General features: G+C 47.5%; 1 protein-coding gene across 5 annotated transcripts in view; it reads right to left on the bottom strand.

Annotated features, from left to right (window-relative positions):
* Positions 1–5,018, bottom strand: part of FAXC (failed axon connections homolog, metaxin like GST domain containing) — a 74,198-nt gene extending 69,180 nt beyond the window's left edge. The window contains exons 1-3 of one of the 5 annotated variants that reach the window (XM_069599220.1): positions 4,471–4,670; positions 3,871–3,992; positions 1,886–2,029 (exon numbers count right to left, since the gene is read on the bottom strand). Coding sequence is in view for 2 of the 5 variants with exons in the window: in XM_069599218.1 (XP_069455319.1) it covers positions 3,871–4,136 (266 nt within the window). In the remaining 3 variants the exon portion in view is untranslated. The other 4 variants (XM_069599217.1, XM_069599221.1, XM_069599219.1 and 1 more) reach the window with 4 other exon arrangements.
* Between the last annotated feature and the right edge of the window lie 9,333 nt (positions 5,019–14,351).

Raw genomic sequence — 14,351 nt, 5'->3', positions numbered from 1 at the left:
TTCATTTAGATGAGATGTTTGGGAGGTCAGATATTAAAGTTAAGAAGCCATTTAGACTATGTTTCTAGAAAATGCAAACTGTAGATTTGACCATTAACTGATCTTGTCCAGTCAAGTAATTCAAGTCAGAGTAAGTTCATGTAAATTCAGCCAGGCAAAAATTAAAGAACTGAAAGAAGAAAAGATAAACATAAAATCCCCTGCTCCATTGGCCAGAACAACTTAATTCTGATGGTTAACTTGGGCCCTATCATAATAAAAATGGATGTGACTAGCATATGCCAATGACTTTGTGTATATTATATATATTATTTCATTCTGACAGTAACACCATAGAGTGAATATCATTATACCTTAAATTTAGTATTTATAAAAAATTTATTTTGGCCAAGCCACACAGCACATGGGATTTTAGTTCCCTGACAAAGGTCTGAACCCAAGCCCCCTTCATTAGAAGCACCGGACCAGTGCTAACCAGTCCTAACCACTGGACCACCAGGGAAGTCCCTAAATTTTATATATTATACCATACTTATATTTTATAGTAGACAAGGAAACGGAAGTTCAGAGAGGTTAAGTAATTTGCCCAAGGAGTATCAATTTAAGATCAAATTGTTAATAATTCTAGTTCCCAAACTCCCAAGCAGTTTGACTATACCAAAATGGGCAATTTCCCAGTTAACTTTATTAAAGTAGCCAGTTTGACTCAGACCACTCAAGCCTGGAACTTTCTGATGAAAGCCTACAATAACTAATGATGGCCAACTTTTAGTGAATGCTCACTATAAGGCCGAACTCCATAGATTTGACAATTAACTGATTCTGCTAAGGATGTCACATGTTAACTCATGTCATCACCTCTGTGAGGAAGGCTAATATTATTATTCCCATTTCACAGATTATTTCCATTTCACACTTGGTAACCAAGTTTACTCTTGGATCCAAGGTTACATGGTTGGTTTAAGGCAGAGTGAATTTGAACCCAGTCTGGCTCCAGAGCCCTTCCTCAACATTAGGAAACTCTCTAACTTGGGATCAAAGGAGCAGGATATCTAGACATAAAGTGGCCTTATGATAAGGAGTGTACAAGAGAACACCTTTCGAGCAGCAAGACTAGCCCTACTCCCATGGTGAAAGGTATCACAGATGACCATGCCTCTGTGTACTGTCAATGGGCTGTTAGTTTACAGAGATCACATGACCCATGGGCTGCTCTGATTCTCTAAATTTTCTAGGGCAGGCTGAGCCCCTGTGCCTACAGTGCAGACAAGCTGTGTGGGTAACAAGTCATTTCAATATCATACAATTTACAAACAACACAGTTCCAAACGCTGGACTGAATTCAGGAGAGCTGCAAGTCTCTTTCCACTAGGAGAGAATAAAGTAAAGGACTGGGACTATATTTCTTTAAAAATACCATGATGGGAAAAATATGAGAAAAATCCAAAGTACCTGCTTTAGTTATTATACGGTACTCATTAAGTAAACGTCCAAAATAATTCTCACCTGTCAACTTTACTATCCACTCTGGAGACGTACCCATAGATTATGGTTAAGTCAACACAGCAGGAAATCCAAGTACAGTGGTGAAGACTATGATTGCCAATAAACTCAGACAGTGTAGCCATTGCAAGATGGGTTTTCCATCCCACGTATTTCAGACTATTCTGAGTTTTTGCGTAAACTACACTGACAACTGAAACTCGTATTTCACATCAAGGGACGGTCTCTATCCTGTAACCTCCGAATCTCAGTGCTCCGCTTTCCTGGGTCTTCTTTCCCTATTCCTTCCATGCCCTTAGCAGTTGTCAAAAACTCAGGTCGCTGCCACAGGCTTGTCTTCCCTGGGAACTGCCCCAATTCTCCTTTCTTTCTCAAAACTTACTCCAGAATTGGTGCTTGTTAGCAGAAAGTAGTACCAGTGTGGGCGCCGAAGACACACATTCTCAGATTTGAATCCAGATCCCACTACTCTTACTGCGTGATCTCGGACAAACTGCTTAACCTCCCTCAGCTGGAATGTCCTCATCTACGAAGTGGAGATCAAGCAGTCAATGGTAGTGGCAGAGGAGGAGGCTAAACACCATCAAGAAGGTAAAGCACTTCTAAGCAGAGCCCGCTACTAAGGGCTCAAAAATGGGCAATTGTTTATTATTTGCATTACAACAGGGTTTCTCTACTCAATATAAACATCTGTCAAGAAACAAAAGTGAATAAACCAAAGATCAAAAACACTTTCTAAAATAAGTATCCAAGTGGGCAGAGGGCTCTTGAGAGTTGCAACCACACCTACCACGGTATGGCCCACTCCCAGGGTCAACTCTGAGCTCTCCCACCCACCTCCCCATTTCTGCAAGGTCATTTAAGCAAGTTTTAGACTCAGTCCCCTGAAGCTGTGCCTTTCTCCCCCCTCAGAGTGGAAGACTGGTGAGAAGCCACATGGTTCAGGATCCTCAAAAGGCTTTGGACAGATATCTAATTTCAGAACAAGTGGGTGACATTTTAGTTACTTGCACAGATGTTTTCGGTTTTCATATAGCTTGAAACCTAACTTGAAATTGAGTCCCCAAACTGGCAAATATATAAAATAATCTAGGGAAATGATTCGTCTAATGTTTAAAAAATTTGGTTCAACAATATTCAAGACACTGTGCTAAGTCAGAGAATTCAATGATAAGCTTAAAGTAAAACTTCTCAATTATGGCTAAATATGCAAGCCAATACACTGCCCCAGACCTAAATGATTTCCTCTCTCGGAGACTAGAAATTTTCCAAATACCTGTTAGGCTGTCACAGTGTCCTCCTTGCATGTCTGCAGGCCCCTTAAAGGTCACCTATCGCTGTCTTTGTTTATAAACCTATTGTGTAGGATTCCCCAGGGGAAAAAGGCATGCAGACACATTTTCTCACTCTTTAGAAAATACTGGCCAAGAGGGACATTTTGAGCTACTGAAAACTGCTCTTCCTGGTCCTCTCCCAGAGACAGAGGTTTAAAACGCATGGAAATTTTAACCATAAACTGTACCAATTAGCCACACCCCTAGTCCCAGGAGCCTATGGTATTATTCTACTCAAAGATCTGGCGTCCGGCTGAATGTACCAACAGCCGGGGCCTCCATTTTCTGATATTTCCGTGTCAATCCTGTAAACATTCTGCGGCAGGAAGCAGACGCAAGTGTTTACGGCACTGGGCAACTCCCGTGCACGCTCATGTGCTGTTCAGTCCTCAGATCCCCTACTGTTCGCACAACAATGGCATTTAAACCTGAAGATGGTGCTTAGCTTTAAATACCAGGTTAGCAGATAACCGGGTTAAGGCTGCATCAAAATCGCACACTCCGCCGTGCATCCCTCACAGAGACCCAGAGCTCTCTGGAGCTTGTGCAATTTTAGCCTTTTTATGATGGTGACACTTGGGAAGGGACAATGAAAAACTAACCTTTAAGTAAAAGCTAAGGTGAGTGGTTAATATTCCAGCATGACCATCTATAAGCAAATAGGGCGTTTCATAAAAATGTAACTCAGTATTTCTACAGGGCCTACTTCTACTGTCGCAAACACACTGCACTTAGGATCTTCATAACGTACTCGTATGCTCCGTAACAACCCAGGGAATTTTTGCTTTAGCACCAAACGATAGGGATTCAAGTGTTTTCCCCCCTCCCGGTACCAGTTTAATTATCCTGTCAACTCGAAACTGCCCCTCATGGCCGGGCGACCACGGACTGTCTTCTGACGAAAGGGTAGGACAGGACTCGGGCATTTGGGCAGCGTGACCGAGGGGCTGGCACGGGTCCCCCCTCATGCCGGCCCGGCCCTAGCCAGGTGCCCCTCTCTGCGCCCCTGCGCGGGGCCCTCTCTCCGGCTCACCTAATGACCAGGAGTTCGTGGAGCAGATACGCAGCTGCGGCCAGCAAAGCTCCCCCGGTCAAGTAAAGGGTTTTCTTCCACCAGGGATCGGAGCCCAGCCCTGCCATGATCCCACCGTAATCCTGCAAAGGGAAAGCGATGATGTCCCCATAAAAGGAGAAGGGCTCCTCGGACCCGGCCCACCAGCCGAAGAAGGAGACGCTCTGGTTCCAGCTCAGATCCACCACGCACGGCCTGGACGAGGCAAAGCCAACCCCCCAGTGCATGCTGCGCGGCTGGCTGTGGGCGCCCCTCCCAGGGCCCGCGCCGCCCGCATGGGAAGGGGCCGGCGCGGCCGGGCGCGGGCTCAGCGGCGCGCTGGGGGCGCGGGCGGCGCGGGCAGCGGTGACCGAGGCAGCGGCGGCGGCACAGGAGGAAGGGCGCGGGCCGCGGGCGGCGGGCCTGGCCGGCGGGGCCCGGGGGCCCTGGGCGGCAGCGGCGGCCGCCGGCTCCCCCCGCAGCGGCCTCTCCGCGCCGCTCTTTGTGTCGGCGCCGGGAGAAGGCCGCGTGATGTCATTGCTCCCCGGGGCAGGGAAACAGAGGCGGGATAAAGTCACCTACCCCGCGCCCTGCCCCCGCCCCGCATCTCCGCGGTCCGGCGGCCTCCGCCCCGGCCGGAGCTGCAGGGCTGGGCGCGCCGGGCGGGCTCCGCGCCTCCAGGCGGCACGGCCGCGAACGGCTCGGCGCGCGAGGGCAGGGCTGCGGAGGTGGCTGGAAATGCGGCGCCGCTCGGAGGAAGCTACAGTCGGGCCCGGATCTCCGTCGCCCCCCCTCCCGCACCCCGCGGCCCGTCCTCCGCCTCCGCTCCAGCCCCTCCCGCGGGCGCGAGAGCGGGGCGCGCGCAGGACTCACCTGGGGCCGCGCGGAGCTCCAGCCGAGACACCGCCCCGCGCGAGCCGGGGACCAGGGCCCGGGCCAGGTCGCGAATTACATTGTTCTGGCCATCGGGAAAGCGCTGTGTCTTTGCAGAGCTTACAAAAACGCTCTTATCACATTACACGGTTACCTGGGTCTTGGCCGTGTGCCCCCGGAGAGATGTCTGGTTTAACAAATAACAACAAAAGTGTACCCTAGAGTGACTTACCCTCTGAGAGACACAGCCCAAGTCCTAGTCTTTCCCCTTGGAAATCATTATCAGGGAACTTAGGGATGGAGCAGGGTGGCGGGGGGAGTGTTGTTTTTCCTTTTCGGTGCAGAAAATCTGTCAAACGTGTGTGTGTGCTCGCGTGTGTTCAATTGTTTTTGCCTTTAACTTTATTTTTAAAAGTTCATTCGTGCTAAGAACAGGGTCGTGCTTCATAGAAGTGTAGGATGTACACACAAATTTTAGCAAGAGCATGGATAGTTTAAAATTGTTAAAGGAACTGAAAAAAATTCAAGTAGTGGGGGTTATCACTCTTAAGGTGAAAGGATGGATATAGGAATCTAAGCTTTTGTGTGAGGGAGGGGAGATTGGAGTGAGGGGGGACTCCTCCTTTCTGTTAATACTTCCCACCCCACGCCAGCCACTTAGAATAGGCAGTGAGTGCTGCCATATAGCTAGTAAAATCCGGGCGTGTTGTCAGTCCCAACCAGAAAAGGGGAGGGGCTGGCCAGGCTGCGGCCCAAGCACTCTTGCGCAGGAAGGACTGGAACAGACCGCCGCGGTAGCCATTTAGGTGCCCTCTCAGAAAGAAGCAGAGTGTGTGGTTGGAGGTGGGACCTTTCATGAACAGGTTGCAAGGAGTGGGACTCAAGGGCCTGCTGGAGGGATAGAAGTTGTCATCAGACCGCATTCTAGGAGAGGACCAGGAGGCTGCCTAGGAAACAGAGTGGGTAGGAGTGGGATCAGGGCAGAAAAGCTCTGGTGCAGAGACGGGACAAGGAGTGCTGGCATCAGGGATTCTCCACTGTTCTTCTGCATCCTTCCCACGTGGCACTCAGCCTTTGCTCTCTTTACATGTTGGGCCAATATTTAATATCCCCTAATTATTCGCCTGAGTGTCTGGGTCCAGCCACAAGGATGGGGTGGGGATAAATTACCTTGAAGGGAGGAATATGGAAGGCAAAAGAGAGAATCAACACTGGCAAACCCTGTGCCCAGAAAGCAAGTTAGAAACTAGATGAAATTTAATGTTGAGATCCACAGAATGCATTGCACTCTCACAGCTGCTCTTGTCAGCAGACCTACACGCCCACTCATGGAGGCCACTGGCCACTGCTGCAGTCCTGGGAGTACCAGATAATTATTGAGCATTATCTAGCCTTTGGTTCAAGTACGGTTTAAATTTTCAGAGCTACTCTGAAGTAAATGTGTTTTTTTTTTTTTTTTGGCCAAGTCACATAGCTTGTGGGATCTTAGTTCTCCAACCAGAGGTTGAACTTGAGCCCTCAGCAGTAAAAGTGTGGCTTCCTAAGCATTGGACCACCAGGGAATTCCCTGAAGTCAATGTCTTTAAAAGCAGGTGTGAAAGTGAAAATTAGTCACTCAGTTGTGTCCGACTCTTTGTGACCCTATGGACTGTAACCCTCCAGGCTCCTCTGTCCATGAAATTCTCCAGGCAAGGATTGGGTTTCCACTTCCTTGTCCCGGGGAATCTTCCTGACCCAGGGATCAAACCCAGGTCTCCTACATTGCAGGCAGACTCTTTACCGACTGAGCCACTAGGGAAGCCACTAAAAGCAAGTGTAGGTAAAATAAAATCCTGTAAGAGAAGTTAAAATATAATCTTAAATGATCTGATGCAGACTAAAATTAGCTTTTAGATTCATGGCATAGAAGAGAGAAGAGTATTGGAATTCAGGCTCATATAAAGGCGAAAGAAGGTAGAGTAGGATCTAAGAAGTCAACAGACCTAAGTTGAGCAAAAGTTTGGCATGAGTATGTAGAACAAAGCTCGGAGAAACAAGAAAACCAGCTAAAGTCTCAGCAGCAACACAAGCCTTAGCCAACACTTTGTACAAAATCAGACGGGGCTGTAGATGGAAAGGCTGCACCACAAAGGGGTGCAATCCAATCAGAGAGAAGGGAGACTGTGTCTCAGGGGCAATGCCTCAGCCCCCAGGGTGGTAGTGTAATTAACACCCAGAGGGGGAGTGAACACAGCTAGGTTAACTGAGGAGACTGACTCCCAAATAGGGGCTCCTCAGAGGCCCCTGTGTGAAGCCAGATCCCAGGCTCAAGCCCAAGTGCCTGTGCAGCCTCCCACCCCCTGCCCTGCCGGGTGAAGATATAGAGAGTTGATCTGAGCACATCTGCCTTCCAGCTCCCCTTCCAGAGCTCCTTCAGCTAATGAGGCAGTATGAAGACCTTGGCAGCGAGAGTGGGCACACTCTTTACTCCACACCCCCACCACCAACACCAATTCTGACAGCCTTAGCATCATAACTATGGACATTAACTCCAGGCTATAGGCATCTTCTTTATTTTTGCTTTTTCAAAGACCTCATTTTACTAACTGCTAAGTTATTACAAGACAAAAAAGAAAAAAAAAAAGAGGAAGGGGCGAGCATTTATTGAACACTTATTTGTCTAATGATACATTTTTCAGTAACTTGCCAAAACTATGTATTAAATGAGTACTGGCATCCCTGTTTTACAAATGAGAAAACTGACGCTCAGAGAGGTAAAATAACAATTTCAATTCCCAGACCCTAGTAATGATAGAGTGAGACAAACCCAGTATGTCCCACACCAGCTGCCTTTTGTTTGGGCTTTCCACCACCTACAAAGGCGCTCATCCCAAGGACCAGGAGTCGAGCGCTGTCCATGGTATTTCTTCTTTAAGACATTAGTCTGTGTCTCAGTCTTCTGCTGCTGCTGCTAAGCGACTAAGTCGCTTCAGTCGTGTCCAACTCTATGCGACCCCATAGATGGCAGCCCGCCAGGCTCCCCCGTCCCTGGGATTCTCCAGGCAAGAACACTGGAGTGGGTTGCCATTTCCTTCTCCAATGCAAGAAAGTGAAAAGTGAAAGTGAAGTCGCTCAGTCGTGTCTGACTCTTAGCGACCCCATGGACTGCAGCCTACCAGGCTCCTCCATCCATGAGATTTTCTGGCAAGAGTGCTGGAGTGGGATGGCATTGCCTTCTCCGCTCAGTCTTCTGAACCATGTCTAAATCTGATGGCTACAAAGCCTCAAGCATGCCTTCCTGTTACGCTATCACCTTCTGAGAAAGGTAGACTTAGCTCCTTACACAGCCAGTGCTATGCCTCTGTCATGTGACTCTGCAGCGTGGTCATAACAACGTGACAAGGGGCAACTCAATCAGTGCTTCCCAAACCTTGTATACTCATCATCTGGGAATCTGCCACAATGATCAAAAGGGGCAATTAGTTCAGTATTTCTCAAACATCACCATGTATATGAATCACTGGGGATCTTGTTAACATGCAAATTCTGACTCGAGTTCTGGGGAGAGGTCTGAGATTCTGCATTTCTAACAACCTTACAGGTGAAGCCAGACCACACTATATCAATCATCTGGAACACTAGCTTACAAGCAGCATCAAAAACTCTGCCCCAAAGAGACAGAACCCCGTATTGACTGGTTCCTAACCAACCCCGTTAAGTCACCATTCTTGATGAGTTTGGACACCAGACACACAGATAAAAGGGTTGGTGGAGTAGTAGAATCAGAAATGGAAAGAAAATGAATCAAGACTCAAGAAAAGCATTTAGAACAGTGAGAAATGCATGTTCCTTGTGAGAAGATAATCTGATGGAAGCCACGTGGAAGGAGAGGTGGGGGTGAGGTGTTAGGAGGAGAAGAGGGAGAAACCAGGGTGTCCTGGAGAGACTAGTGGTATCACAGCGCCTTCTTACAGGAACCAACACAAAGAGCATAAACAAATGAGTAAAATATTTTATAATTTTTTTTTGTCCCAGAAAACATTTTCACAAGAATTTTATACTTCACGCTTCAAAATATAGCTTAAGAGATTTAAGATCCTGCTGTTGAGTAGGATGTGATGTTAGCATTATTGCTGAGTTTACATAATGAAATTTAGTATGCTATTTTTTTAACTATCTCTATATTATTTTAAAAAATAAACAGTTTACTGGATAACGTTACCCTGTATTTTATTGTAAAGCTGTTACCGAAAGGTATGCATGGGGGGTCCGGCTACTCGCCACTCAAAAGCCAGTGAACAGGCCAGGTTGGTGGAAAAGAAAGTTTGCTCTATTTCAGATGCTGGCAACTGTGTGGGGGGAGGGTGGCGGACATCCGTCCAAAGGCCGACTCCCCTCTCCCCCATAAGCAGGGGGTGAGAGCATTTATAGGCAGAGTTGGTGGGGGAGGGGTGGGAGAGGGCAACATGCAGAAACAGCACAGTCATCTCTAACAGTCATCTTCAAATTGGTCATCAGTGGTCTGACTAGCATCATCTTGGTTGTTCAGCTCAGTTCAGTTCAGTTCAGTCGCTCAGTCACGTCCGACTCTTTGCGACCCCATGAATCACAGCATGCCAGGCCTCCCTGTCCATCACCAATTTCCGGAGTTCAGTCAGACTCACGTCCTTCGAGTCAGTGATGCCATCAAGCCATCTCATCCTCTGTCGTCCCCTTCTCCTCCTGCCCCCAATCCTTCCCAGCATCAGAGTCTTTTCCAATGGTACAGTTAATCTTCAGTTGCGGAGAAGGCAGTGGCACCCCACTCCAGTACTCTTGCCTGGAAAATCCCATGGACAGCAGAGCCTGATAGGCTGCAGTCCGTGGGGTCGCTAAGAGTCTGACACAACTGAGCAACTTCACTTTCACTTTTCACTTTCATGCATTGGAGAAGGAAATGGCAACCCACTCCAGTGTTCTTGCCTGGAGAATCCCAGGGATGGGGGAGCCTGGTGGGCCTCCGTCTATGGGGTCACACAGAGTTGGACACGACTGAAGTGACGCTAAGGCAGCAGCAATCTTCAGTTGCAGGGTGCACTTGTTCCCATTTGTCTGCGGTCAGTTCTCGGAATTGTGGCAGCTCAAGTCCTGGGTACTAGTCTGGTTATCATGTAGTTAACATCACCTGGTGCTATGTTATCTATAATAAGATAGCTCATAGGATATGGTTCAGAATATTATCTACAGCCCTTGAGAAAGAACTAAAAGTCCTTGACTATACTTAATGACTACATTATTATTATCTGACTTCTCTGATTAAACTTATTTTTTGACTAAAGTTTTCTGCCGGCAGCAGACAGGCAGAGGACACGGTAGGGGACTGGGGCAAGGACCATATGGTCCTGCTCCGTTTCAGTCCCCCCTTTTCTTTGATACTCCTCAATCTTGAGGAGGGATAGGTACAGAACAAGAAAGCTTCTGCTTTCTTGGCTCGACCTGTTGAGAAGAGGTCTAATACTCCCCTACCCAGGTATCCAACATTATAGCTGGAAGCCACCTGTCACCACAGCTGACTTTACCTGTCTACTTTCTGATCCACTGGACTTGAGCATTTTATTACTCAGTATGTAACTCTCAGAAAACATTTCCTGCAAGATTGACTTGATACTGAGAAACGATATGCAAATAACAACCAGGCTCAGATAAGTGAGGGGCAATTGAGAAGATGGGTTGTGAAAGGATTTGGAAGGTTTTTAGCTTGGGTGGTGCATTAGTGTGCTGGGGGTACTATAACAAAGCACCACAGACTGGGTGGCTTAAACAACAGAAATTTATTTCCCCACAGTATTTGGAGGCTGGATGTCTGAGATCGAGTTGTTGGGAGGGTTGATTTCTTCTGAGGCCTCTCTCCCTAGCTTATTAATGGCCAGCTTCTCCCTGTGTCTTTACACGGTCTTTCCAAAATCTCCTCTTCTCATCAGGGCATTAGATTGCAACCACTCTAGCGACCTCTTTTTACCCTTTGCAAGCACTGCCTCCAAATACAGTCACATTTTTACCCACTAGACGTTAGGACTTCAACTCATATGGATTTTAGAGGGACACAATGCGAACTCTAACAGATGGCCTCAGTTCAGTTCAGTCGCTCAGTCATGTCTGACTCTTTGCAACCCCATGGACTGTAGCACACCAGGCCTCCCTATCCCTCACCAATTCCCCGAGTCCACTCAAACTCATGTCCACTGAGTCAGATGGCCTACTGAATGTCTAAGTGGAGATGACCAATGGTGACTGAATGTGTGAGTTTAGAAATGAGCTTTGGGCCCGGGATTGAGATGGGTGGGGATCACTAAAGGTGTTGAAAGGGGTAGACATGAGAAGATGAGGGTGAATGCTAAGTGAGAGGAGAGATGGGGCCAAGGACAGAGCCTTGGGAACACCACAGTGAGAGGATGGCCAGAGGAGGAGGGGCCCTTCCAGGAAACCGAGAAGGAAAGTGGGGCCAGTGGGGGTGGGGGGGTGGCCAGACCAGGTGTGGGGCCACAGGAGCCAGGGGAAAGGGGATGTCTCAACAAAGTATGAGATGGGATCAATTGCATCATCTGCTCCCAACAAGTAGAATAAATTTAGTAGCAGCTCAGAGCACAGACACTAGTGACCTTGGCAGACAAGCACATTCAAGTGTCAGGGGGTCAGAAGCGAGGCTTGAAAACTGAAGGCAGGATAGTAGAAAACACCCAAAATGAATCTGGGTGTGAAAGAAGGAAGTAAAGGTGATTATTTTATAGTTGAAGAGGGGAATAAATATTTCTTGAATCTTTTAAAAAAAGGGATTACATGTAATATATATATGGGTTTTTTTGGCCTTGCTGGGAGGCATGTGGGATCTTAGTTCCCAACCAGGATCAAACTGGCATGCCCTGCACTGGAAGCAGAGTCTTATTACTGGACCGCCAGGGAAGTCCTTTTTTTTCCTTCCTATTTTGGAAGTCCCATTTTCAGTTCAATACATAAACATAGTACAAAGTTCAAATGTTACAGAGGAGAATACAATGAAAAGCCAGTCTCTGCTCAGTTTCCTCACATCCAGATACACCCTCCTCCCTGCCCCAGAGGCCAACCTACCTGAAGGACAGCGGAGGCTGTGGGCACCCACGTTGCCCATGAGACTTGCTGGTGATGGGGAGGGGAGGGCCAGAGGGCAGAAAGGAAGGAAAGACAAACCCTGAGCATCTTTTCCTGCAGAGTCACCCCGCACTGTGTCTCTCTACATGGCTCCCTTTGTGGGTTTCAGAAGCCAAGCTCACATTTCTCCTTCTACAGGAGGGCTGGTAATGGCTTCCTGCCATTGCCAACCCTGAGGTTCTGCACTTTTGTAAATAGGCCTTTTATTAAATGGTCCTCAAAATATCTGCTTTGCATGTGCCTTCAGTTTCCTGCTGGGATTCTAAAGGATACTGTTTCCTCCTAACTCTGTTCTCCAGCCCCCTGCCCAGGGACAAATACAACTGTCAGCCTCTGTGTTTATTCCCAGAGATATTCTATGCATTATAAAAGCATCTTCTATATATACATGGACTTGTATTAATATTATGTGTGTATATATTGTTTGTGTTATTTTTATACAAATTGTATTGTTTAACTGCCTGTCCTGCATCTTACTTTTTTTTTTTTTTTTTGCATATATGATCTTATTTCCCCAACCAGGAATCAAACCCTGTAGTGGGAGCGCAGAGTCTTAATCACTGGACCGCCAAAGAAGTCCTCTTGTTTTCTATCATTCTTCATGGAATACCATATGTATACATATATAAATATATACATTTTAAAAATACATATATTTACAGTGGAATTTCTAGGTCAAAAGAGCCATGCATTGTAATTGTGATAGATGTTACCATATTGCTCTCCATAAGGGGCAATACGCACTCTCCACAGTTTTGAAAGTGTCTCTTTCCTCATACTTAGCCTGATCACACGTATTCTTAAACATTTTGATCTTTCCCAATTGTCAGTGAGAAAGCAGGGTCTCACTGTAGTTTTCTTTCTTTCTTTCTTTCTTTTTGGCTGTGCTGGGTCTTCATTGCCGTACTCGGGCTTTCTCTAGTCGTGGTGCAAGGGCTTCTCATTGCTGTAGCGCCTCCTGTTGCAGAGCACAGGCTCTAGGGCACACAGGCTTAAGCAGCTGCAGTGTGAGGGCTCGGCAGTTGTTGCTCTTGGGCCCTAGAGCACAGGCTCCGTAATTGTGGACTGGCTTGGTTGCTGCACTGCATGTGGGATCACCCCGACCAAGGGACTGAACTTGTGTCTCCTGCATTAATTACATTACCGTCTGAGCCACCAGAGAAGCCCTTATTGATTTATATGAGGTCCTAATTGAGGAACGGAGAAGGCAATGGCGCCCCACTCCAGCACTCTTGCCTGGGAAATCCCATGGACAGCGGAGCCTGGTAGGCTGCAGTCCACGGGGTCGCTAAGAGTCGGACACGACTGAGTGACTTCACTTTCACTTTTCACTTTCATGCATTGGAGAAGGAAATGGCAACCCACTCCAGTGTTCTTGCCTGGGAAATCCCAGGGATGGGGGAGCCTGGTGGGCTGCTGTCTATGGGGTCACACAGAGTCGGACATGACTGATGAGACTTAGCAGCAGCAGCAGCAATTAAGGAAAGTAATTCTTTTTCTGTAAATTAATTAACTTGCAGGTATTTCCCCAGCTTGCTGTTTTTAAATGTTTTCTTCTGTGGCTCCTTGGTTCTCTATGGTGGTTTCAGAGAAGGCTTCTCTTCCGAGTGGGATGTGCCAGCCTATGGCTTCAGATGTTAGGTGGCTCCAAGTGCTGACCATAGAGGTAGAGGCCTCTTTAGACAAGGTCCAGCTGCTGATGATGTAGAACACACACCATCCACGTAGACGGCGGAGTTACTTGGGAAGCTGGGAGGACTTAGGGAAAAATATAGACTTTGTTGTGACTGAGGGGAGTGACCAGAAGCAGGGCTTGGCGATAAAGGGGAAGTAGAAGACAGGAGATTTGGACTTGAGGCTTGGAGACACAAGAGCTTTTGTTCAAGAGTAATGATGGTGAGTGAAAGTGACGTACATTCCATCTCCCAACTCTGAGGTTCATAGAAAATGTGAAACTTCCTCTCAAAATGGCTCCAGGTGTAACCATATCCTCAGAGGAAAGCCAGGTTTCAGGTAAGGTAGGAAGCAAAGGAAACTTGGACACAGACTTCAGAAGTAGGGAACTGATAGATAATGAAATGGGGCTTGTAGAGGTTGCAACAGAAAAGTGTAGAAGGGAGTGGTGGAAGGTAAAGTCAGGGAAGACCAATTCAAGAAAGAGTCTCAGGGAGAGACTGTAGAAAAGAAATGTTGTGAGGTGTCTGAATCTTGGGCAACGACTCGGGGTTGTGAGGGTCTTCTCAGGCTACAAGAGTGGCAGAAACATTTGGCCACAGCAGATCCCTGGAGTGCCAGTTGCTGAGGCCTGAACTGACTGATCTCAGAGTTCAGTTCAGTTGCTCAATCGCGTACAACTCTTTGTGACCCCATGAACTGCAGCACACCAGGCCTCCCTGTCCATCACCAACTCCGAGAGTCTACACAAAGCCATGTCCATTGAGTCGGTG

The sequence above is a fragment of the Ovis canadensis genome, chromosome 8, assembly GCF_042477335.2.
Source record: "Ovis canadensis isolate MfBH-ARS-UI-01 breed Bighorn chromosome 8, ARS-UI_OviCan_v2, whole genome shotgun sequence".
Lineage (NCBI taxonomy): Eukaryota > Metazoa > Chordata > Mammalia > Artiodactyla > Bovidae > Ovis > Ovis canadensis.
The sequence above is the reverse complement of the archived record's forward strand: the minus strand, read 5'-3'. Positions and strand labels throughout refer to the sequence as shown.